We start from the raw sequence: 27732 nt of genomic DNA on the forward strand, positions 1-27732 counted from the left end.
CTTGGAACGTTTTCGCCCCTATGACCTGGCCCCAGTTGGAATCAGAAAAAATAAAAATACCCAAAGTACACACAATACGTTTACAAAGTTCCAATCTGATATTGTGGAAACTAAAGGCGTGTAAAAGTTCTGAAATTTGCCGTAATACAAAATAAAATATGTCACGCTCCTCGGCCCCCACTTGGCGCTTCCAAGTAAGTCATCAGGTTTTAAAATGCATCTGGAATGATTTCTAATTCATCCTTGACTTGACTAATAAAAAACCCTCACTTAAGTACCTATTATAGAACATAAATTATTGGTCAAGGACAATACTACGCCATGGTAACAAAAGTTATGAAAACTCCTGAAAGAGTTAAATGTTAAAACCAGAGATACCTAATTTGAACCACTTGCTGTTTGAATATAGATTTAAAGGATAAGACGGAACCTATTGTTTGAACGCTGAACCAATGGCAGAAAAAGCTGTCACTTACTGGCTTCGCTCCGATATCTTTCGACAGACACATGAATAAAACCTTTCTATAAGAATTGCGACATTTATGCACAACATAGTTTGCAAGTCTAAAAGCTGTATTATGTTCAAAAAATATTTTTAACACTAACATACGGATGATACTTTTGTATATAATTCAAAACGTTAGCTGTGACATTATGCCAGTTTGGAACCAGTTGTGAGAAGGCTTCTGTGGCGCACGATAAACCGAGAAGTGAATACACTGTCGGGACAGTCGATTGGATTTTCGACTTCTGTTCGAACACACCTCACTTTTGATATAAATACCAACGTATTCGTGACCTCCAGAACCTACCGGGTCTCTACATGCCCACATCGACCCCTTCACTCATTGTTCAAGAAAGTAAAGAATCACTAGAAATGGCGTTTAAAATTCCCATGTAATAAAACTTACAGTATACATTTTATGTCAATTTTACTCACGATTTTATGACTTGATTGCCTTATGCTGTGGACGCTTCATATAATAAACACAAGCTTTGGTAATTAGTATAATACGAAGTAGTAAATATAAAATGCAAAGCTCTGTAGTTTTTGCTTCTCAATTTCTTTCTCAACTAATATAGATTATTTTCAGATATTTTTACAAATGACCCCACTACCCTTTCTACTATGTAGAAAATGCACCCTTAATAAAAGATAATTTTAAAAAATGCTAAGACAAGTTCTGTTTATTTATAATAGGGAATTGATATACTGAATTTCAGATATCTAAGAGCTTGTGAAATAGTCAATTTTTCGCAAAAGTTTGAACCCCTCTTAGGATATGTATTATAACAAAAGAAATACACGTATGATACTTCCCAGTTGAGATGGGGCCAAACTATATGCCAAAAGTCATTTATTACACTTTGCAATTTGGCAATTATGATCAGCTACACATATCTATTTTTTTAAAAATAATAATTAATATTTTACAGGTGATTGAAAAATATTTTTTCCAGTAGTTAGCTTCTCTCAAAACTCAGAGGCTGCATCTCAATTATCAATATAAACAAGTGCATATAGTGTTTTTTTTCAATAGAAACAAATGAGAAAAGAAGAAAAAAAAGGCTTTGAAAGAAAAACGTAGACATATTCACCAGTGTTCAGAAGAAGCTGTCTACAATGCACTGAACAGAATGGGTTGGAGGGTAGTAATATGTCGGTGAGACAGAGTGGACCGGTAGTTCAGCGTGGGTCAGAGTAGGACACAGTAGATGGTGGGACGCAGTGGGCCACTTTGTGAAGACCCATGCTGTAGAGTTAAGAAATCACTCTTTTAATCCCCAATCAATCACATATATATCGTATCGATCCGTATATATATATATATATATATATATATATATATATATATATATATATATATATATATATATATATATGTGTGTGTGTGTGTGTGTGTGTGTGTGTGTGTGTAGTACATTACAATTAGCTCCGAACTCGGGCATCCAAAAAAGGTTTGAGTGATCCACATTGTTCATTACACTTTACTTTAAATGTGGTAAAAAGTCTCGGGTTTTGGAGGAATGAGGAGAGGGGATTGGTATGACTTGTTGAAATTAGTTTACAAAAATGATAATATTGTTGATCAAAAGCATATTCATAATATAAGTAATACTTTAATATACAATCCTTGACATCTAATCTAAATATATATACACCTACAAAACAAATACAGTAAACTCACGATTATCCGCGATCTTCTTTACTGAAGAAAATCTACGTAGGAAAATAAAACCACTAGAAGGAAATGGTATTTTAACACTTAAAAACAAAGACAGTGGACTTTTGTTTATGAGGAAGTAAATCATTAAGCTTCTCTGTTTAAGTAGTATTAATGTTATTTGTAGAGGTTATACTCTAAATTCAATTCGATTCGACATTAATAAGAGGTGCGTGTTGCATTGTAGCTCCACATAACATGTGTCTTTTTAAATGGTCGATTAAATGTCCAAAAGATATTTCGTGTAGATGTGTTCTTTGTTCTCCATTTTGCGCACTTTCCGGTTAAATTTGCCTCGCCACCTAATTACAAGGATAATTCGAATTTATTGTATGGAATATATATATATATATAATTAGACAAACGTAAAACGAAAATTATTACCTTAACGTATTAAGCACAGAGAGTTTTCATTCCTCTTTATCGTTCTCATAAGTATCTGAATTTGTTTCAGAAACTTCTTGCACATCCTCGTTACCTGTCAACACTACATCAGAATCAGTTGCAAAATCTGTATTACTACATGCATATCCAGCGCAGTTAGTACACATGGTTGTGCACTGAAGGGCACTTCTTCGGCAATCACACTCTTCTGAGCATGAAGAAGAAATGAGGCGGTTCAACCATTCTGAAGCGGCAGCAAGGGTTGTTGGTGTTGAACGCAGATACCCACTTCCATCTCCATTTAATCCATTTCACTGGTGCACTTGATGGTAGACTCTCAGTAAATGTTCCCGGCCAACTTCAGCAATATCATCTGCCTGTGCAGTAGGATAATTGAAAATAATTATTTTTTTTTCTGAATTCTTCATCACTTTTAACTTTTCTAAATGGGTCTGTCTTACCTTTCCTATATATTAAGGACACAGAGTCACAGCCTGTAAGGCATAAACACACAACAGAACTTCCTTCATGTCCCCTATTTCATGCTGCATTTCTTGAATATTGTAAATTTGATTTGACTGATTTCCTTTACCAGGCACAATCAACTTTAAGAATAAGCTGCAGTATGGGGGAGCAAAAGTAATTAAGAAAAGGAACAGATCAGTATCATCGCCTATTACTTGCACCTCCATCCTTTTTGAGCCTCTGCGATTGCTGTCGAAACAATCACAGAGTGTCTGTGTCCCCATATGCTTGAAGCATATGACACCTTCTTTCCTTCAAGTGTAATGTCAGAAGGGATATTAACTGTTCCTTGCCTTCTGGTTAGCAAGGAAACTCTACTCTGCCCAAAGGTGGCGTGAATGTGAACTTCTACTTTCACATCTATGTTGCTAGTTGAGCGGGACCTTCGGAGATGTTCCTCATTTTTGTGTTGAGTTCTTCCCTATAACCATCGAACACGACAGTAGCTCTTCCGTAATGGGAGAGAACATATCACAATATGGTCGGCATATTACTTGTAACGTTGCAGGACGTTGCCAAACAGCATGATGTTGAAGATGCCCTCCATCGATCACATATGATACCCTCAGTGTCATCTCATCATCTGGATATGGATTGATCCTGCATTTGGTAAAACTTTTACATAGTTCATATTTAAATATTTACCTTAACTGTTCTTCTCTTCTCATGCTACAAACCATGCGACGGAACAATTGGTTGGGGTGGACGTGAGTGGTGTCATTTCGGACAGTGACAGATTTTGTCACGGCTGCTAACGATTTGACGGTACATTTTCATTTTTTTAGTATGTATTTTCACTAAATTTCACCCATTCGATCTCTTTTGTTGCAGAAAGACCAATATCACTGACCACGTCACAATTTTGTAGTAGAGTAAGCAAACACATCTGTAGAGAGAAAAGTCTGCTGAGAAGGTTTTGTAAAAATATTGTGCAGTTGTAAGCAAGTTATTAAAAGTTTTAGGGGGTTGGCATTAAGCTTATGTTTAGCATCACGTAACTCTACATGTTGCTCTAAGGAAGCATAAATAATAGATGTAAAATCTCTCAACTGCCTGTACGATTCTGGAGTTTGCAGGCATCAACTTCACCAATGTAGCGCTAGTTGATGCAGTGATTCCTCTGCCACCAGTCAATCCACCGCTGCTATTCTTCGCCCGCATTAACACTTGTTCGATGGTCATATCGGTCCAAACACCACACCAAAATTTGTTACTTTGCCGAATGGTGAAGAACCCCCTGGTGATAAATTTGTCGAACTCTTCTCCGGGTAACATATTCAGTAGCTGTACGCAATCTTGCAAGTACACATGAGCCGATTTCACATAATTCAAGTGTCCTGTAACACGGAAAAAGGCAGTATTTGCTGCACCCAGTGAAGATGGAGGTAAAAAATCTCTCTGCTTTACTCTGCTTTTATGAACATCTTACAGGACATGATGTTCCATTTCTATGAATTGAATCCACAATTTTTGTGTTCTACCATGTTCCTTGAAATTCTGCAGCTGCTCTTCTAAAGTATTTGCCAAACTCTTAACTGCAGTAGACCTCACTATCTCATCAGCACCTATTGTCCAAGAAGTTAATTGCGAATAAAGTGCTTTTAAAAATTCCTAGTTAACGTCAGGATGGTGCATCTCAAGGAAAACTGTCATAAGGGCTTCTTGGGCTAGGAACAAAGCACGAATAGATCTGGAGTATGCTTTCCCCTGCATAATTTACGGAATGCTGTTTTTTGCCTAAACTTGACTCCACACCTCTTCCAAACCGCTTCCAGACATTATATAGCCTACTGGCCCTATAAAAGGAAGGAGAAAGTGAAACTCTCCAAGGCGATTGAATAGTGAACTCAGAGGGCTACTGAGAGGAGATGCAGCTACAATTTCCCGAGCCTTAGCATATAATGGTTCATCGAACGTAATCATCGTGCAAGACTGACCCTGCTTAGCACCCTCCTGAGAAGCACAAAGGAAAACGGTCAGAAGAGTTGCAGGGTTTGAGGGTGCTAAATTCACAAATGGAAGAGCCAAAACTGCTGATGTTTCATACGGTTGTCCAGCATGCAATATTTCCATACAACCACTCCAACCAGGCCTACTATCGGCACATGAACCATTAAGCCAAATACCAGACAACAAAAGCATATTCAATGTGTTGGTAGTAATAAATGATAAAGGTTTAATTTGCATTACTTTCATATTTAAAGCTGTTATACGTGTATACCCAGATGTATCTGGACGTTTGTATATCTGGATTTCTGTTAAACCTTTGTGTTCAACCTCTTTTGTTCTGACATCCCTCTGAGGTACAAAGGAGTCAACATTGATTGCAGATGCAGGTGTCAAACACAGTACATCACCCATGGAATGAAAAGTGGCGTGACCAACCACAGTATGTAGATTGTAATCAGTATTATCAAAGGCATACAGGACATAGCCCTGATTTATGCTTAATTAGTGTTCACTGGTAACTGACCTTCCGAATTTTAATATTTCGTTATACTGGCATATTTGCCAGTAAGTCAATTAAGAGCCTAGACCCAAACCTTCTGTGAAGGAATGCTGTTGTACGAAATTGAACAGGTGACACAACTGAGTTTGGCAGAGATACTGCAATTAGGGAATGAGAAATAGGGATTGTTTTCCTTTCATTACTTTTTTATTTTCTTCTGTTACCCTGGTAGGCTTAATGATTTCATAAATCAGTGTCTTCAGTAATTCTGGAATAAGCTCTGGACTTAATGTTTGAATTTGCTCAAGAGTTGCAACCTGAAAACAACCATAAGCTTGAGATTTTAGTGTTTGTCAAATTATTGCTGCTGTAGTTTTCTCTTTCTCAATTCATCATCTTTTTCAACAACTTGCCGTTTTTGATACCGGACGTCCGACAGGATTCTGGATGCTGTTGCACTGAAGCAAATTTCGACCCTTCTTCCGGGAAGATCTGTTACATGTATGTTGGAACCAAAAAAGGTCGATCAATTGTCTTTACAGGTGGCTATCATCTTATGATTCCACGTTAGGGTTCAAACCGTTATACATGCTTTGTAATTCCTTCAACGTGTACTGGAATTCATCATTCTCAAATAAATATTGACATAATTTATCAAATGCTGCAGCTCTTTCAGAGTCTGCTATTGATCCGCCTCTAGTTGCTGGCTCTCCAGGTTTACTTGAGCCTTCCACCTTGAATCTTGACAAACAATACCTATGGCACCTACCATCACATTGAACTAGGTCAATGATAATGCTAAGTCTGAGAAGTATTTCAATTGTCCCCAAGCCCAATTTCTTCTTATTGCGTCTTCACGGATACGTTTAACAACTCAACTGTCTCTACCTCACTCCATTCTTCTTGGTATGGATATCTGCATTTTGATACTTCCACACATTTCCGACCACACAAGAAACACTGTGTTTTGAAGTCGAATGTAGCACGAGGAGTTTGTCTAGGCTCAAGATTTGGAACTGTTGGGTGTGGCTTGGGTTTTAAAGTGTAGCGCCTCCTTATGCACTTCCAACACTGCTTCCTTTTCGAATTTCTCCTTTACACCATCTTGCTTAATTTCACTACACTCTATTATTCTATCTCTCCCTTTTTGAGTTAACCGAATAAGTTCACCACCTTTATCTACAGAAGGTTGCAATACACAATTCATACTTACAATGATAATAATAGTTTTCACGTTTTCAAAGGAACTAAAAACTGTTATGAAACAACTATTTTTCTTTATACAATTCTAGCATGCTTAAGGCATGCTAGCACCTTACAAGGCTTACGCCCTTTTCTCGGGAAGACAAGGAATATTAATATCGAAAGGAGGCAGCCGGGATGGTCTAAGTGATTTAATAACTTATATTAAATTTATTGATCATAAATTATATAGTATTCAAGTACCATAGCAGACATTATCGCCTTTAGCCATAATCATTAGGATGAGTGATGAGATAGAGACGAGGGTATGGTGCACTGAACGCCACAACGCAGAACAGGGAAGGGTCAGTTAGACGAGTGCTGTGTAAAATATCAAGGAAAAAGGGATACTTCTGAGCCCTACTGGACAGGTAGGAAGGTCTAAGTTTTTCAATGTGGTAAAGGATCTGAGGAAAGGAGATGCGATCATACAGATCTTGTGTAGGGCTGGGTAGCTTGACACGATATGCAATACGCAGGGCGGGTCGTTTTAGGATCTTGAGCTTGTTGTAAAAGGTCAAATGTGCAGCAACCCAAACTGTGAACCCATAGGTGAGGGCGGGTCGTAGGCACACCTTATAAGTTGTGACAATGGTATCTGCTTGTAGGCCGGAGGTTGTGCCAGTGAGTCGGCGAAGAAGATTCAGTCTATTGCAGGCTTTAGTGATAATCTGAGCTAAGTGAGGACGCCATATGAGAGAGTATCGAATGTAATACCTAGATATTTAACGTGTTTGGTAGGTTTGGTGGGAGCATCACGAACAGTAAGGTTCAGGCATGTTCGGTTTCAGTGGACGCGGGACCGTCTCTTAGGGTCAAGAAAAACTCTTGCTTGTTCCTCTCAGAATTTAGTCCCAATCGCCATTTCGGACACCAACTAACAAAGATATCGATATCAGATTGGAGTGCTGTGTTCAATTGATGGATCGTTTTTACGACAGCAAGAAAGGCTGTATCGTCTGCAAACTTTAAGAGATGTACATTTGTAGGAAGTGGAAGATGATCGGCAACGAAAAGCAGATACAAAACTGGAGATAATGTTGAGCCCTGTGGAACGCCTGCATGTATAAAGACAGGGCGTGATAAGAAGTTGTTTACAGATATGTTTGTAATACGACATGATAGAAAGTTGAAAATGAATCGGATGTGGCAAATTGGTAGAATTCAGGACAGAAGTTTAAGTGAAAGCTCAAGATGCCATACCTAATTGAAAGCTTTCTCAAGGTCGAATAGAAATAAACATGATGGCTGTGAGCGGTTAAAGTGATTCGATATGAGATTGGTGAGGTGTAGGAGCTGGTCATGATCACAAATGCGAGGACAGAAACCTGTTTGATGGAGTGGAATGATGTGATGGCGACGGAAAGGTGTATGAAGTCTTTTAGCAAGAATGCGATAGACAATGTTGCAGAAAACAGTGGATAATTGGATTGGGTGATAAGATGATACTGAAGTAGCTGGCTTTTTACCTTTTAGAAACATTAAAATCTTGAAAGGTTTTTCAATTGACGGAAATGATAGCGGTACGTACAATGAAAGTAAAAATAAGGTCTAACAAGAGCAGTAAAAAGAAAGGACTCTCTTTAATGTGACGGTAGGTGATACGGTCCACGCTTGGAGCAGTGTTACGTTTGTGAGCCGTGAGTGCACGAATATCTAGAAGTGTGATAGGTGTGGTAAGTTCCTGATTAGCTGGAAAGGTATGCTCTGTATTGGGTTGAAGATGAGTAGAATCAACATTAAACATATATGCAGGATGGCGTCGTAAAAATCTTTCAGAAAGAAATGGCGTGAAGATGGTTTGGAGGTTGTTCGCAAAGGCATCAGCTTTGGCACTATCTGAGGTGAGTGGACGATCACCGTCGATGAGAGGATAAGCTATTCGATTGAGTTGCCAGTCAGTGCATTAAATCTCCCCCGGTATTTGGTAGGACATGAACTTGCGTCCAGTATATTGCACGTTTTGACCCAGTTACGAAGTTTATAGGCTATAACGTAGTTACGAACCATGCGTTGGAGTTGTCTGTGATGGCGTAGACCCTATTTGTTCTTTGTACGTACGTAATCTCGGTAAAATTATCAAGAACGTCTGATCATGTGAAGGTATTGAAATGGTAATCGAGGGCGCCATGGATGTACTTGCGAGGTAAGTATATTCTTGGCAGATGCTGTATAGGTAGAAGGGATAATAGCATCCAGCGCCGAGTATAGTTCATCCTCATTATTTGTTGGCTCGAGCTTCAAGTTTAGAAGTGAGATGAAGTCTGTAGTTATCCCAATTAGCTTTGTCAAATACAGGAACTTCCATAGGTGGAATGTTTACAGAACAGTGGTGGCAAAAAGAACGTTTGATAATTAACTTGACTAGAAGGTGGTCGCTGCCAAGAGGGTCTAAGACTTCGATATGGCATTTGTCGGTGAGGGTAGTTGAGGTGATGACAACAGCCGGTGTGGTATCTGAGAGAAGGCGTGTTGATTTGGGAAGTTTATGCAGAATGCAAGCTATGCGTGTTGTAACAAAGTCATGGAATTGAGCTTTTGGCAAGCGGGTCTACTATAAATGTTAATATCGGCCATGATAATGAAGTGGCGAAAGTTGTTTGCGATATACTAAAAAGGTAGTAGGGTATTGCATGGCCGGAGCGAACATAGATGGTCGCCAAGGTGACGTATAAAGCCTTGAAATAGACGGTTGCGAAAAGATATTCTGGAAGGTTGGAAATAGGAGCTTGGAAAGTACGATAAGGTAACTGAGAAAAATATCCAATGAGTACGCCCCCAGGGCTGGTGTTTGATTGTCGGCTCGAAAGATCTGGTATCCTGAGAACTTACAAGACATGCGAGGTGTGAGATGCGTTTCGTTAATAGAAACGCTGATGTCGGGTGTTGTTCAGGACAACGGGAACACTGTGGAGGACGCTGCAGGTTCGAACATGTACGTGTGGAATGGAGTTTAGCACAGTATTCACATTTCAAGTTATTCCTGCAGTTGGCGGTGATGTGCGTGTTATATTCTTGACAACGCCCGCAACGGATTGGTACTGGTCGTGCATGGCGTGATGGCTCGACACGATGCCGTTTGGGATATATATAATCTCCGTTGTCAGAAAGCTGGTTGATGGTGTCCTGCGTTTGAGATAACACTAGGACCATGTATGTGAGACCTCGGTCGTTTCGAATGCGTGTGCAGTTGGAAACGTTATGCCCTTCTTCTGTGAGTTCCTGTAGAATCTCACCGTCCGTAAGGTCAGGATTTATACCTCGTATGACCACGGAGAAAGCTGGCGTGAGACGTGGCGGAGGCGGCTGTTTGATTCTCCGGTTAGTCAGTTTAGTGAGTTGTGCATTCTTGCCAAAAAATTCATAAGTGGTCTTGTTACGAATAGTGGTAGCCAGATGCTGATCAGAAGATTTGATGATCTTCCCATTTCTGGTGGCAACAATTTGTCAGATCTGAGCTCGATAATATTTAGTGAGCTGAATATAGATGTGCTTTGTAAGTAAGAATGAATGGATTGGTTGTTTCGTATTGTCAGATAGCGATGGAAACTAGGTGTGTCCGAATATAAGTCGCTCACTATCAGGGTCTGAGATGCTATCTCGGCGATGTCGTTTCGGAGATGGTGCGTGATGTTGACCTATAACTGGAAATCGTGATCTTTCCGGGCATGTTGATTTTAAAATAACAATACGCAGAGGAAATGTCGAGATTTTGTAATTTAGAGATATCTGTGGAGAAAAATGTAACTGTATCTTTAACAAAAAGAAAAATAATTTTCTATTCTCTTTTCTTCTACTTCTTCCCTCTCCCGAACGCGGCACTATTTCTACAGAGATTTTTACCACACTTAGATTAAAGGCCAATAAATAATTTGGAACAGCCAAATCTTTGTTAATTTATTCTTGATTTTATTCTACAGAACAAATGCTTTTTATGAAAGCAAGGAGCCGGTTAGCCATAGACGGCTAAAGGCCGTAAATAGAATTCGAATTTCAAATGGAACTTGGGTAATTACCCGACAATGACTGATTTAACAACACGTTTAATATAATTTCTCATGAAAAAAAATCCTGATAAAATAGTCTGTGTAGCTAAGCGGACATTCTGTATACTTGTTGTTTTAAAGGTTCTACTTCGAGCATTGATCTAGAGTGACTTTTTTCTAATGGATTGAACATTGTAAATGATGTTCACGGTTGATCTAAGAAAAATTTATTCCAATAAGGGAGCAAAATCCAAGACAGAAACAAGAGGAAAGGGTAAAAAGGAAACATACTGTTTACCCTTAAACGTACAAATTTATTTTTCCCTTTTCTTTCGCTCTCCTTCATTTTCATTTTCTTTCGCTTTCCATATTTTTCGATCTCTACATGATGCATATTTTTATTTTCATTTTCACTGAAGCAACTCCTATCTCTTAGAACCTAACGTGAATGGAATTTTTGCATACTTAACAGTTGATTGTTTCTGTAAGTGATGCTGTCAGATACTAATATCATTTTGCTTCAATTGGGGAAATATCCTGGCATTTATGTTTTCGAAAATGTGTTTGCTGTCATGTTTGTTGTCCAACTATCAGGCATAATGTGAACATATTCTGATATTGGAGAAAACTATGATTTATTATATTTCAAACCTCCAATATCTGATGTTTCTGACTGTATAATGAGCATGTTAGAGATAACTTCAAACAAATGCCCATGAACGATTTTCAAGAAGAGAATTTAAAAGAATTTAACGCGCAGTTTTTGGAAAGTATTTTCTTAAACCTAAGAATTGATGATGTAAAAGAAGCACCTTTCTTTTAAAAAAATTCTTCCAAGAATAAATGATAACCGTCATGCGCAACTTTCGAAAACAAGAATATCGTCTATACTATCCGAGAACATAACTAGCTGTTTAATTCTTATCATAAACGATATTAACGTATTACCAGCTATGATATGTACATTAATTTAAAAAAAAGATTCTATAAAAATTAACTGTAAATGATTAAGTTAAATCTTGAAAAGTCTGTACGTTCTCATAGCAAATCTAAAAATAACAGCATGTGATTAGAATCTGCAATAAAAAGGTACAAATTCAAAAACGTTATTACGAGTTGAGCTATTTTATGAGTATGATACTGTTAATCGGAACGTACGTAAATGAAAATATGTAAATGCCAAACTGAAAGTTAGAAATTTTAATATATATATATATATATATATATATATATATATATATATATATATATATTGTTACGGTGTAAAATTAGGCTGACCTAGGAACCATAATCAAGCCGCCACTGATTTATTTCGGCCACTACTGACATGAAGTGACCCTACTCTTTTGGGAAAATCGGTAGAGGATCGTTATTGAAATTTGGTTCTTGTAGGCACCATGCTAACGTGATTGTTACTTTTTATTGTCTTTTTAATTCTCCCACACCTTTGGAAAAGGTAACAGAGCAAGCCACGATGAAAGGATTGACGTAAATAAGTAGCCGATGATAAACACGTATTAAATTATCAACAAACAATTCCCTTAAGTACGTGACGAACAAAAAATCAGGGCGTTTCTGACATCTCTATTCTACGCAATTAAGAAAATTACGGAATTGAGTTTTCCTGAAGTATGACGCTCAGAATCATTCTAAATTCGTCAGTGTTCCTTTACATCCTAGAAGTCTTGGGTTACGTTATTTTTCCAAAAGAAGGGAATGACAGTGTTTGATAAAATTGTGCAGCTTTATCTCAAAACCAAAAATTATGAACGGTTTCTGCCGACTCAGTTCCTGAGTGGGTGATCTTACGTCAGACGGCGCATATAAAAATTAGAAAAGGAAATTCTCGGGATGATTTGGGGGTGAGTCTTGTGTGGTGTTCGCCTTGTGCGGATCTTGGTTCAACATCGTCGCGCGGAGTGTCAGTCAACACTTCGTGAAGACGTTTCTTCAGGTATGTAAGAAATGAATTTTTAATATTTTCTACTAAACGGCAAAGCAGGTGCAGATATGAAGGTTGGGAGGCTGAAACTTTAACAACTTTCCGTCATTCAGATCATTAACTCTAGCTTAGTAAATTATTTTTGCAATACTCTCCTTTCTGGACGTAGGTAGACTACCTTACAGTCGTGAGATAGCCAATGAAATAAAGGGTATTCACTTTGGTGTTTAATATTATGAAAATAAACTACATAAAGAGTTAAAATATGATATTGAATAGAACTCTTGTAATCTTAATGAAATGCTGAGTTACTTTTGAATTCTTATTTGTAATTTTATTGTATAAATTAGTTTAACTAGTCTTGTAATAAATTTGCTAGCTCAAAGGGATTATTTCATTTTTTTATGGATTTTTGCTCTAGAGTTAATGGCCACCTACAGCTATTTGGAGGATCAGTCGATAGACATACTATGCTACTAGATCCCGTTAGTGTATTGTAGCTAACGTCCCCGTTTTCTTTATAAGTATCCTGTGAACTTGGCGCTGATGACAGAAGGTATTACAGAAGTACTGAATTAGAGTGTGAGACGCCGTAGTGAACGAAAGGTTTACTGGAATCGAACCTTCTCTATGAGTCTCACTCTTCTTCAATCTTACTCTTCCGACACCTACTGTCTGTGCATTCTCAACAACGTAGGCCTAAGATTTGCTTAAGGATGATTCGCCTAGAGGAACAGTCTGAGACCAACCTCGATAATGGCCTCATGGGAATCTAATACCCATATTTGGTAAATTAAGTATGTTTCTTTTTCAGGATCCTTCTAGGAACCACATAACTAGTGTTCTGCATACTTACGTAGTAACTAAATTAGGGTCGCCACTTGACCCTTGCCAACTCCCTCAAATTTTAGTGTAAAATGCAGTGTGTACATACACACTCGCAAATATATATCGTAATAATATATATATATATATACATCTCGCTATCCATGTGGCGTCTTTTCATATTGCAGTCATTGGGCATCCCCTTGAAATACTGGAGTATATTACATTTTGATTACAGTATATATATAGTTTATAGATATGGAGAATCATGTCCCGTTCTCAGATTTTCGATAAAATAATAAATTCAGCTGTTTACATAATACATTCCATGTGGCGTCTTTTCATTTTGAAGTCAACTTGCGTCCGAGAATATTCCATTTATAAGTTTATTACCATTTGGCGTCTTTTTGAGTATATTTATGTAGAATTTAAAGTCATATGGAATCCAGCGCTGTTGCCAGATTTTCATTTCTAGCGGATGCCGCATGTTCTTATATTGTAAAACGATATACTGTACATGTTTCTTTTATGAAGTCAGAAGCGCAGCTGAGGGTAGAATTGACTGAGGATTTGAAGTGATGTTGTTTATAAAACATCCAAATAACCATTATGAATAACATAGCTTAACTTTTCTCCCGTTCAGCACCTGTAAGAGGGGTTAGACAGTTTATACTGGAATCCCAATTAGCTCTTGATGAATACTTAATGGAAATAGAAAACTGGACTTTGTACTAGACTTCTCGTTCAAAATCAACACATTAGCTGTACAGTTAGGCGGAAATAGTTTTATTGTATTATTCAACGGGTTTGATATAACACTACGCCATCCACCATCCTTGTATTTTAATACGCATTGATACGGAGAGGAAGTAGTTCTTAGGGAACGCAGTGCACAAATACGGTCAAGGTTCACGCTTACCCTATTGGTTAGTAAATTCGCTTGCTTTTCGTGAGCGTGGTCTCGGGTTCAAGTTTAAGGAATTCTGAATGTTCGTTAATTTTAAACTGTAGGTTCACTTCTGAGCAGTTTCAAATTAGCCTAAAGATAGAATACCAAATGAAACACTAATGCGGTTGCTGAGTAACAGAAAGAATGTGTTTACTGCAAAATGATATATCACAAAGCTATCCAGAAATAGATATTGTAAGTAACAGGCAACATTTTATTTTAAATAAATGAGTTGTATAACATGATATTACATATCTATCTATTTTAAAGTATAGTTATTACTGGGGGCTCCAAGTGTTGAATCAAGGGCGAAAGTTCAAAATCTTACAATCTGCGAATCTTCCCAAAACGGTGCTAATTTTTCAGAATATAGAAGTTTATACTATCCTATTTCCTGTTCACTTTCACCTCTAAAAGGACGAAAACAAAAGTACGTAAGCTATAACATTTCCATTGCTTCTTAGCCTACCTACTCCAATGGGCTTCTGTAAAGTAATTCCTTGCTACAAATATTAATTTCAGTAATTAGCGAATAACACTCTAAAGGAAAAATCTCCAATGATGATAGCTACATATCTCCAATACTAATATGGTGGCTAATAATAGTTTAGTTGGATAATTGTTGTGTTATATTTACGCATGCACAGCTCGGGTGTAACGTGTATGAGCGTGGCGTAAGTTTCAAATCAAGAAAGTATGTGTTTTTGTCTAGACTGCCTGAACGTGATTATATTGGAACAAATCAGGTTTATTTGTAGGGGAAGGCTGCAAATGTTTTTGCTTACGTCCGTTTATAAGTGAAAGTGAACTGAGAATATTTCCTCCACCTTTGTCGATAACTACCGAACCCTTGGAGCCCTTATAGGAGGGAGAATGGATATATCTTTCAGTCTCAGCTACTAATTTTGTCATTATTAAAGAATTGCCTAGTCGTAGGTGGCTGTTTATGTTACCGAACCTTAGAGCTGGACTGGCCTTTACACTAAATAGTAACGAGTGTTAGTTTGTTCATTTAACATGTATTTAATTTACATTCAGAATGTGCTTTCCAATTATACGCAGAAATCGTAAAATATTCAAAATTTGAGGAACTAAATCAAATACATATCTAAGGAGAGCAATAATTTTTATCTTGATCAAGCAGAGAAATATAATTTTAACTGTAGATCTAAGAAGAATCTTTAAGTTTTTGTTCTATCTCTTAAAATTTACAAGTTATATTATTTTTATACACATTGTAGTATTTCGCAAAGACGCCAAGTTGTACAACATCGATTACGGCAACAAAGAAAGTGATGATGGTTCAGGGCGCATTGCACACTCATGAATTGTGTTCCCTGGCAGAAAATACTTGAGCCGCCAGTGGTATTATCCATGTATTAGTTCAGTAAAGTTAGATCACATGTGGTTAAATGTGGAAATTCGGAATAACAAACTGAAGTTTGCAGTATCAATTCCACTATACTTATGAACAGGGGTGTAGCCAAGGGGGGCATCGGGCCAGGCCCCCCAAATGGTTTCCTGCCCCCCCAAATGACCAGCTTTCAAAGCATCATAGTAAAATTATCTCGCTTCATTCATTTAAAAGTAACAAAGTTTATTCACAAAATTTATGGTAAAATAGTATGGAGAATTATTGTTTTTTCCAAACCGATCGAAAAATAGTATAGTATCTTTTCCTTATACCGATCGAAAAATAGTATAATATCTCTTCCTTATACCGATTGAAAAATAGCATACTTTTTTGCAACAGCAGATTACACAATTTACTGCGATTTATATTTGACAGTTTGAAGACAAACGTTTTAACAAGGTACTACAAATACAGCCATAAAACAAAGGTACTAAACTGATTTATAAATACAGAATATTTTTATATGCTTTAACAAGTCTTTTAAAAGACATAGAGGATCGAAAATTTTGTGAGAAACAATGTTTTTATTCAATTTGGATTTCATTCGCTCTCTCTTTTATTTCTACTCACAAGTAAACCTTACGTTTGGGTGAATCGAGTTGCTGACTGAGACACATATGAGAAAGTAGTACTAAATGTGATCAGTATTTCAGTGAAGTTGTAGGTGCGAAGCTCCAAGGGTTTAGGAGATACAGCTACCAGAACATCACATGGAAGTACAGAATAGTCTTCATACAGTTGGAGGTAAAAGCTCTGTAAGACCTCTTGTAACGACAAAAGGTGAATAACAAATATATGGGTACATATTAGGACTAGGGGGAAGTCATATAGTAAGGGTATACCTGGCGGCGACCATCTTAAAATCCGCCATTTTGAATTAAGGTTAAGTTTTAAAACTAGGAATAGGGTCATGTGATACATGATTTAAGGCGCAAATTTAATCAGAAGAACAATGGTGACGTTAATTTTGATTTACGCGCAATCGGTAAAAAGTTACAGGGAAATTAAATATTGTTGCAGCATATGTATTAGTCCTTTAGCCCACCTTGTAAATTTTGTGTTAATGATAATAATTAAATAAAAAGCAGGTGGATAAATATTAGGTCTATGGTAAGAGTGGCCTTGATGGCGGCCATGTTTAAATCCGCCATTTTGAATCAGACAAAAGTTTTAAACAAAACGCATAACATTGACACCTTATTAATAGCAAAGTTTACCATAACTCCAACGGTATAACCATTTTTGCTTTATCATTAACCAGCATCGCATAAACAAGTTGCTAATTTAAGGAAAAATGACCAAAGTGGAATTGAGTCATAATTGAACTTGGGTCTTTCTTCCAGAAAAGTCCTCAATTAGTACAATCAATATGTAGTTCAGAAAAAAAGTGCATGACTTGCACAAATGCTCTGCTCACAGTGAGCACACCTGACAAAGGCAATCGAGTTACACTTGACACATTTTAAAACTTTTGTCTGATTCAAAATGGCGCATTTGAACATGGCCGCCATCAAGGCCACTCTTACCATAGACCTAATATTTATGTACCTGCTTTTTACTTAATTATTATCATTAACACAAAATTTACAAGGTGGGCTAAAGGACTAATACATATGCTGCAACAATATTTAATGTCCCTGTAACTTTTTACCAATTGCGCGTAAATCATAATTAACGTCACCATTGTTCTTCTGATTAAATTTGCGCCTTAAATCATGTATCACATGACCCTATTTCTATTTTAAAAACTTAACCTTAATTCAAAATGGCGGATTTCAAGATGGCCGCCGTCAGGTATACCCTTACTATATGACTTCCCCCTAGTCCTAATATGTACCCATATATTTGTTATTCACCTTTTGTCGTTACAAGTGGTCTTACAGAGCTTTTACCTCCAACTGTATGAAGACTATTCTGTACTTCGATGTGATGTTCTGGTAGCTGTATCTCCTAAACCCCTGGAGCTTCGCACCTACAACTTCAATGAAATACTGACCACATTTAGTACTACTTTCTTATATGTGTCTCAGTCAGCAACTCGATTCACCCAAACGTAAGGTTTACTTGTCAGTGTAATAAAATAATTATGTTTTTTTTTTTAAAATCTAGAATAATATATAAATATTTTTGTCAGGAAACCGTAAAGAAATTAAGTGAAATTTCAAAGAAAATCAATCTTGTGTAGATAGGTTCTGTATACAAGGCCTTAAATTTAAATATAAAGGTAACCAAGAAAAGTTTTGTTGCTTTTTCACCCACCACCTTCGCACATCGATATGTCACTTAATCTGGAAGATCAAAAACTGTCCCCATCAGCATCGACGACCTTCTGAAAACGTTCTGGAACGCCATGGAATCCATCACGGTAGACCTTGGTGGGCCGTGAAAAGAAGAAAGTATCAGGTGCATTTAGGACTTTTACTGGGGATTTGAACTGGTGTCCTCTAAGGTGATCGTCCAAAGAATGGAACAGGTGAAAATCGGACGGTTCAATACCCGGGGAATATAGTGGTTGCAATATTGTTTCCCATCCAACGCGAAAAATGGTGTCCTGAGTCATCCTAGCCATGTGGGACTTAGCGTTGTCCCGTAAACGAGGACTCACTTGCAATTCAGAAGTGATGGCTCCAGAGTTTTGAGTTTTTGTTGAGTACAGCTCAACTGCTGACACTACACAGTTGCATTGATATTCTGACCAGCTGGTAGCAGTTCCCGATGCACGATGCACCAAACACACAGAAGGACCTTCTTCTGGTACAGTGCTGGTTTCGGCTGTTTTGAAATGGGTTCATGGGATGCTAATCAACGATGACGGCGCCGTGGAGCTTCGAATAGGACACACTTTTTTATGACATGTCAACGCCCTGTCCAGAAATGGCTCCGAAACAGTAAATAAACACAGGCGACTTCCGCGTTGCCTTCTAGCCCGGAGTCAAAATATGAGAGACCCATCAACCCAACTTGTAGTGCTTAACAAGTTGATGGATGTGCTGCCGAATGCTTTCTCCACACACTGAATTGTAGTCCCAGTTCCTCTTTGTACATGTGTTGGTCTTTTGGCACGTGGTGCTTTCGGGTGTTTCGTCATCGTCCTTAAACTTGTTAAACCATCGCTGCAATGTTCGCGTCGTCACGACACCCTCACCAAAGGCCTGGCATATCTTCTGTCCCGCTACAGCGGCGTTTGACCTCCATTTGAACTCGTTCAGCATACATGCTCTTATGACGCTCTGTGGATGTCCCATGTTCCCTCTGTCTTTACGCAAGTTCACGGTGTGTCTGAATGGCCACAACCAGGTAGTATATTGGATATACCCACACCAACAACTGACGTTCGCCTTATCTCCACTCGCATCAACTCACGGTGTGAGGTTCAATTGAACACAAACCTCCAAGAAAAGGGACTGAACTTTCTTGCTTACTTTTATAGTTATGTACAAAACTATTGCGTTTGGTCCCGGACAGTAGTTCTTGATTAAACATAATAAAAACTATCTTGAATATAATTTATGGATAATAATAATAATAATAATAATAATAATAATAATAATAATAATAATAATAATAATAATAATAAGAAGAAGAAGAAGAAGAAGAAGAAGAAGAAGAAGCTAAAATAGTGCTTTTAGTTTTCCAGAAGGAAACCAAAATTTTCCTTTCTTTCAGGCCTCAAAAACACTAGAAGCAACACTTTTTTTGGCTTTGTACATTGTAATGAATATTCACTTCAAAAACGACGGGCCCTCCTACACAAACCTGCTGGCTACACCCCTGCTTATGAATAATCATAATAAAAGTCACAACGAATCCCACTTAGCGAAACAGGTATGCCGTTATCAATATGGCTGCCAGCGGAAGTCATCTCTTAAATTTGAAATTGTTATAACTATTATATATTTTAAGATGGCGACTATATTCTTGTATGGCTTTTAAGAGAACATATTAGAAATTACTTTCTAGGATAAACTGGTTCCAAATGTTGCCATCAATTTTAAATATTGTGCAAGGAAGTGAGAGAACGGGTGATTTCCAAGTGTTCTTCATGCTTAAGGTCAAATATCTTCGTAAGCGCTATGAATACCAACAATTCCAAATAATCATCGTTGGGTACTTCAAAAACTTTCTAATGAAGAATGTATTAGACATTTATCTTTAAAACTTATTTAGATAATGTACATGTTATGTAATGGTAGATATGATGCATATTTTTTGATGTCGATAATGATAGAGTAATCGCTTTAGTAATTTAGAAATTACAGGGAATTTTACACGAATGTACTGGATAGTCTGTTCTACTATACACGAGATATCTGTAGTCTGTTACAGTAACAATACATTAATTAAAACGTCCATCTTCCGGTAGGCGTTTTCTTTAAACATTTTGACATCAGTAAGAAATTATATTGACAGTTCTATTTATTCTTAAAATAAGCAATGAATATTCACTTCAATAATAGAAAAGGATACTTGAAAATTAAAGAAACTATCAAATCTTTAATTCCTTACAAAGTACTTAATATCTAAATTGAAACTGGGATTTGAAGGTAAAAGTTCAGTGATTTACTTAATTTTGTGACGGTGATATAATGGTTCAGCATTTTCTTTTTCACCTGCTTCTTCTCCGCCATCAGAAGCAGGAACACTAAGACTTTCTCTTGTATTACACAAGAATTGCTGCATCTATAGCCAATGGAATGATCACAAAAGTTGCAGAAAGTTATTTTCTTGTTGCTGGTATATTGATGTTAAAATCAAATCGTCTTTAAACTATATAAAATCAAGTTCAAAAGGTCTCATATGGGCTGTAAATTTTGCCGAACGGGCCCAAAGAAAAATGTAGTTAAGTAGAGAAAAAGAATAAATAAGGATTGATAGAAAATACAAGGAAGGTTTGAAATTAATAATCGCAGTGAGAGTTACATACATATCTGCCATTAGATCTGTCAGCGAAGCTAATATAGCGGACCTGCTCATGAAAATCTTCGTTTAACTCTGAAATTGTTTTGTGGGACAATATTATCATAACATAATATGTACGCAGTTTGAGGCACGAGATACGACTTTAATAATGAATAATAGCTGCATCTATAATAAGCAATATAGTATGATTAAGTCTATTTGGAGAAAATATCCTGCATTTCAAATCTCAGAAGTAACGCAATTATACGCACACGCACTGGCGTATTTACGATTTTGTTTCGGGGTGGCTTTGCAAACTTTTGAAAGGGCTTTGCCTGGAAATTCGAAAATTCTGCAAGATATTTAATTTACTTTACTATATTAAGTAAGATTTCGGGGGTGGCTCATGTCCGGAAGCCCCCCTTAAATACGCCACTGCGTATATGAAACCATGGGAGCCTTAAATGACTATGAAACTGAAATATATCATACTTCAATTAATAAGGTAGCTAAGTACAGGTGAACTATAACGCCTATTCAAAAGAGAGGATAACAGGGGAAATATAGTGTTTAGAGAAAAATTGTGTTTTGTTATGTAGGCTTTGATATCCTAGACAATAAGTTTCAATCGGGAATCATGTTCGGAACAACTAATGTAAAAGCGAGCATATTAGTTATTATCGTTATACTTTACTCAACCCTCTTCTATCTAGAGCGAATATATGATTTTTGGATTGAGTGAAAATATAAATACATAGCACTCCTAACTAGAGATTGAAAGCACATTTTTGTCCTCAAGAAGGCCATATTCATCTTCACTCACTATAATTTTGGTAGAGAGAGTGAGTGCGAGGAAGTTGATTGGCGGTGAGAGAGGGTGAGAGCATCGACAATAATTTGAGTGTGAGGGCGGGTGCATGTGAGCGTGAGAGAGTTGATTGTGTGCGAGAGCGAGTGAGTGTGAAGGAGTCTATTGAGGATCATGGCGAGTCAGTGTGAGTTTGAGGGAGTCGAATAAGGGTTAAGTTAAATACCTATCATCAAAATGAATTTCCAAAAGATGTCTGTTTGAGAAGTTATTATGTTTGGATAATGATTGAAATACAACCTCTGACAATAAAGTTCGGTGAATGATCCCGTAAATAAAAGGTAGTTACAATATGAATGAAACTTACCTTACTGTTCTTCGAAGTAGTCTATTCTCACAGCTATGCAACGCTGAGCACGGATGTACATGTCCTGAAAACTTTTTGAGAAATCTTCTTTCGAGATGGTACTCAGGAACCTCGTCACGTTTCGTTGGATGTCTGGAATATTGTCAAATATCTACCCTTTCAACGCAAATTTGAGACATGGGAACAGGAAAAATTCGGAAGGATTCAGATTTGGCAAGAATGGTGGATGGTCAGTTTGCACCACCCCTTATGGAACATGAATTATCTGACGAGACTAGCTCTGTGAAATTGAGCATTGTCGTGAACCAGAAATCATGAACCTTGTTCTTAGTACTGGGGTCGTACCCTTTGTACACGTTACATGAAACGTCTCAAACTTTCAACGTACGTATCAGCATTCAATGTTGTTCCCTCAGGTAGAAATTCATTGATGATTATGCCATTGCTGTCAAAAAGGCGACTAGTGTCATTTTGACCCATTCCATGCTTTGGCGTTTTGTTCCGGATCGTACCTCACACACCAGGATTCATGCTCAGCATCATTACAGTTGGAGAAATTTGGATTTTCATCCGCCATAGCGATAAAATCTTGTGAGGCAAGAACACGTGCGTGTTTCTGGTCATCAGCCAAGTAATGTGACACTAGTCCACAACACGTTTTCCTTTCCCGTAAGTCGTTGATGAGGTTAAGTCTCGCAGATTCACGGCTAATGTTCGATTCCTCAGCTATTATTCACACAGTTAATCGGCGATCGTTCGTGATTAATGTCCTAACCTTTTCAATATTTTCGCCTGTGCAAACTTGACGACCTTCCGCTACGGGGCTATGAGAAACATTATCTCGTCCTTTTCGAAAACAGCCGAACCACTCGTAAGCACACTTCAAGGACACTGCTTGATCTTCATAAACCTGTACCAGCATATCATGGGTTTCTTTCAGTGTCTTGCTAATTTTGAAACAAAACTTCAAATTGATCCTTTGTTCGTTCATTTTACCGTTATCAGTTTGGAACCGGACACACTAACACCCACTTGGGTTAACGCGCCTCACAGAGACCACAGTTGACTCACAACTGAACAACGGTGGGTCCACAGTGGCGGCACGTGTCGTTACTCGTGCACAGTGTTTCGTTGCGACAGTAGTGCCAAATCGAGCGCTGAACTCTATTGTTAGAGGTTATAATACAGAGCCTGGTTGACACAGAGAGCCTAATTTGATCGTAAACCATCAGCTGCCTCAGTGTACGAAATGGTGGAGAAGGTAAAAGTGATATACCCTGTGACAAAAATTTGTTCCTCCTGGAGAACATTCTCAATCCTGACAGGAAAAATTCCACCCCTCTAGAATTCTTTTTCAAATGGTCCTGAAATACCATTTGTCTCTATCATTAACACTCTATTAAAACCGGAAGTGTAGAAAATCACCACAACTTCCAGCTTCAGTATTGATCTATAGAGTAAACATAAGTAAAGATGTCTAGATAAGTAAAGATGTATAGATAAGTATTGATCTATAGAGTCTGTTTTAGGAACAGACTTTACTTTCAAAAATGATTCATGTGCACTCATAGCTATTCAAACCGAAAGTAACAGAAATCAAACCCTTCCGGTTTTAACGTTGATAGCTATAGAGTATAAGTAATAGTTGATAGATTCAAACAGTTTTTCTGCAAGCATTTAATCCTATGAAGAATAAATTCCAAGTGCATTCTTATCTCTCTAGTAAACCCGAAAGTGATATAAATCTACTACCACTTCGGGTTTAAATAATAATCAAGATTTATCACACCATTCAGTCTACACTTCTTCATGTGGTGTACACATGACATTTGTTGTTATTTACTTAGTATTAAAATAGAAGTATCATTTCTTCACACTATAGGACTTAAACGCAAAATTTGGAACAGACAGAAAACTATACCTAACAGAACATGAATATGACATATTCAAATATACTCACTTTGGACTAAACTCAAACACGCTTATTATGTCATTTCGAGCTCACACTTACTAATTCATTTCGACATCACACTTACTAAACCTCACGCTCATATCGTCAACCAAACATTCTCCTCACTTGACTTCATGCTCACAATATCTTTTATATATCACGCCCACGCATCACTAGTCCGATATCACACTTACTCAACCTCATGCTTATATTATTAGTTCACCATCACACTCATTCGCATTCAATTCAACTCACTCAACCTCACGGTGATCTCATTTCGACTTAACCTTCACTTAACCTTTCGCACACATAATCGCAAAAACTTCCATCTTCTCGAAATCATTTTCACGCCTTCAAACTTCAATGGAAAGGATAGCTAATTTTTACTAATGATTATTTATTTTAAAATTTGAATTTTGGGAAGATTATGTCGACTAGATTAGATTTTTTTTGCATGCTCACATTATTTTTAGTTACATATATTTTATTTACTTTATCGAATGGAGTGCAAAAGGGTTGTGTTTAATTTATTTCTAAGTTTGCATTACGTATTAAATAATTTTGATTTCAAGCGTAAACTACACTATGTAGAATTTACGTTACTATTATTATTATTATTATTATTATTATTATTATTATTATTATTATTATTATTATTATTATTATTATTATTATTATTATTATTATTATTATTATTTGAAATGATCTCGGAGGCCGCGGTGGCTCAGTGGTAGAGCGTTCACCTCTAGTGCATGGGGTCCCAGGTTCAAACCCTGCTCCCGCCAAGTGAACTTTGTGGTGGACAAACACCGTGTGCGTGGATTCTCTCGGGGTTATCCCGTTTCCTCCCACTTTCTTCATTCCACCAATTCACTCATTGCTCATAATCACTTTCTCCTTTAGCCTAATCGGCATAACCGTGGGACGTAAAACTCAAAGATTTTCATTTTTGAAATGATCTCACGAACGAATTTATTTCCGAAGTTTTCCTTTCTTGTTCATTTATGTGTCCATGTGTGGTCAATCTCCCTTTGGATACTGAGCTCAACAGGGAAAGGGAGGGAACAGAGAAATGACAAAGCGAAAGCCAAACTACACAGCTTATGCTTCTGTAATTCTACTCTAGTTTATTTCACAGAATTACACAGTTTTTGAGTGGGTAAAACTGAAGAAAGAAAGAAAAGGACAACTATTCGGAGGTAGGGATGGTGACTGAAAAACAAAAGCAAAACATATGATCTTTAAAAACAGAATATTATTTTATTGTCACGTTCTTGTCAATAATTCATTTCACGGGAAACTGAAAATAGTTATTCATTAAATGATTCCTATTACTATTCTGAATGCATCGTGAATTTTTAAATTGATACCTTCCTAAATATTGACCGGGCAATAACCTACCAGCCCGGACGGTTCCGCAGCCTCTGGCATGTCAGTATATGCTATTAACTTACATCATTGTGTATACATATACTGTATACTATTAGTAAAAACTGAACAGGGATGAATCCCAAGGATTATCCGTAAGAAAATCTTTGGAGATTCAGAATTTTCATTAGAGATGCGCACAAGACGAATCGAAACAGGATTTTTTTGACAAAATTCGTGTCGAGACACGGCTCTTTCAATAGTAAAATATACATTTTTCGAGTCGAGACATCACTTTTACCACACATTTTTGAGACGAGACAGCCACAAATCTTGTCAGGTGCGCATCCCTAATTTTCATTCGGAAGTTCATGAGACAGTTTTATTTTATAGTATTAGGTTTCAATTTTATGTATTATGCGCCAAATGAAGTAAAATGTTCCTATTACTTTATTTACAGTATAATATATTCTTAACATGTAGAGAGCCAATTTGTAGCTATTATTATATTTCTAAGATTTGCTTTATGTCTGTTATTTTTAGAAGAAAAAACAAAATAGCATATTATTTTTAAGACTGCTACACAGAGAGCTTACTTGTTGAAATTGTATTCCTGTCCTTTATTAATTTCCATGCTAACATTCATGGTAACAAGAATTCGAGACACTTTTGGTTGGATTCAGATAGCAATCAGAAAAATAAAGGACAGGAATAATTCATTTTCATTTTCTGTAAAAAAATCATTACTAATACATTAATTAAATTAACAATGCTTGTGGTTTGAAACAATGTGTTGTTAAACGAAATTTTTATAACTATATTCGGTGGTATTCTATAACTTTTACTTAATGATACAGGTATTTTGACGCTTTCCTTTTAATCTTTAACAAGAATAAAGAGTAGCATAATAATAAACTCTCTATCGCCCAAATCCGTGTTATTTTATTTTATTTTATTTTATTTTTTTTTTTTGATAATTGGTGAATACATAACGGCTAAGAATCGTAAACATAATTGAAATATTTTGATTTACCGAAAACTTATTGAAATTTATATAAAATAATGATAATCATGCATCTATAAGCTTCTAGGGATTTCTTTAACATTCTTACAGTACTACATAGAGTCTAGGAGTACGTGTAGTATCACATACGTGTTACTATGTATTTTTTTCTGTCAAATTTTATTATAAAGTTTATTCGCACCTGACTCGATTTTGCTTTTTGAACAGATAACGCTTCATAATTCATAGTGCTATCCAGTGACGGGAAACATGTTTGGGAGAAGCTGACATGGGAACCTTCTTTATGTTTACCAAAATGTAGTTAAATAGGTTACGAACTCTGAAACAGTATAGTTAGGCTCGGATAGATTCGATCCCCCTCAGCTACATCTTGATTATAACGTAACAAGATCAGGCTCATACCACAACAGATCCACACAGTCTTCTAATGTGTTACAAATAATCAGGTATTGGTGGGGATGTCTGTATTGGAGCAACGTGTCAAGGGAATTGACTGCCTAGAGCTGAGCCTGTTAATAACAGCACTGACTGTATGAAGCTTGTGTTTATTTTTAGGCCAAAAACGAGTTTATTCAATTACAAGATTACAAGAACTGCCCCCTGTCCTTGCATCCACACTCTGCCTCTTATAATATACTTTTATACTACAAATTGAGACATTAGAGAAAAAAATCATACGTAGATGCAATTTTCCCCCCAACCGATAATGGCTATTTTTCAACGAACTTGAAAAATTCGTCACTGAATTCTCCACGTCTGTGTGTGTGTGTGTGTGTGTGTGTGTGTCTGTGTGTGTGTGTGTGTGTGTGTGTGTGTCTGTGTGTGTGTGTGTGTGTGTGTGTGTGCGTTATTTGCGATTTTTTTCAATTTTGAACAATCTATTCGTTAGAGCATCAAAAGCTATCAGAGAAAGTGGTGGAATTTTTAGCGTCACTCTTACCGTTTCCGAGATATGGGAGAAAAAATCCAATTTCTGGAGATTTAAGGAGCCATATCTCGTGAACCGTAAGTCATAGATTATATTTTGCCTATTTTTAAATTTTGAGCCTACTATTTTGATCACATGTCTGCGTCAATCTTATCGTAGAACTTCTTAACAGTTACCATCCTTGGTATAAACTAAACACTTTCTTATCACTCCCGATCAGGGATTAATTCAGGAGGTAGCCCGGAGGAAATCTCTCCCCCGAAGAAAATCCATTGCCCCCCGGAGACACTCCCAAAATTTCAATCACAAAATGTAGAAATTACTTCATCCAAACTCCTCTCCTCCCAGGAGTTCTTCCCCCTCCCCCCCCCCGTTCCGGGGTGAATATGTCTGAATTCAACACTGCTCCCGATTACAAGCTTCCTGTTGCTTGTTGATGTGCGTCC

At 37.1% G+C, this 27732-nt stretch overlaps 1 protein-coding gene across 1 annotated transcript in view; it reads right to left on the minus strand.

The window, feature by feature from the left end:
• Positions 1 to 6586: 6586 nt before the first annotated feature.
• Positions 6587 to 27732, minus strand: part of LOC145660742 (uncharacterized) — a 153327-nt gene continuing 132181 nt past the window's right edge. Inside the window, exon 9 of the mRNA XM_081726151.1 lies at positions 6587 to 6762. Coding sequence (XP_081582277.1) covers positions 6587 to 6762 — 176 coding nt within the window. The remainder of the gene's footprint in view (positions 6763 to 27732) is intronic.

The sequence above is a fragment of the Thermobia domestica genome, chromosome 9 (genome assembly GCF_964235325.1).
Source record: "Thermobia domestica chromosome 9, izTheDome1.hap1.1, whole genome shotgun sequence".
In the NCBI taxonomy this organism is placed as follows: domain Eukaryota; kingdom Metazoa; phylum Arthropoda; class Insecta; order Zygentoma; family Lepismatidae; genus Thermobia; species Thermobia domestica.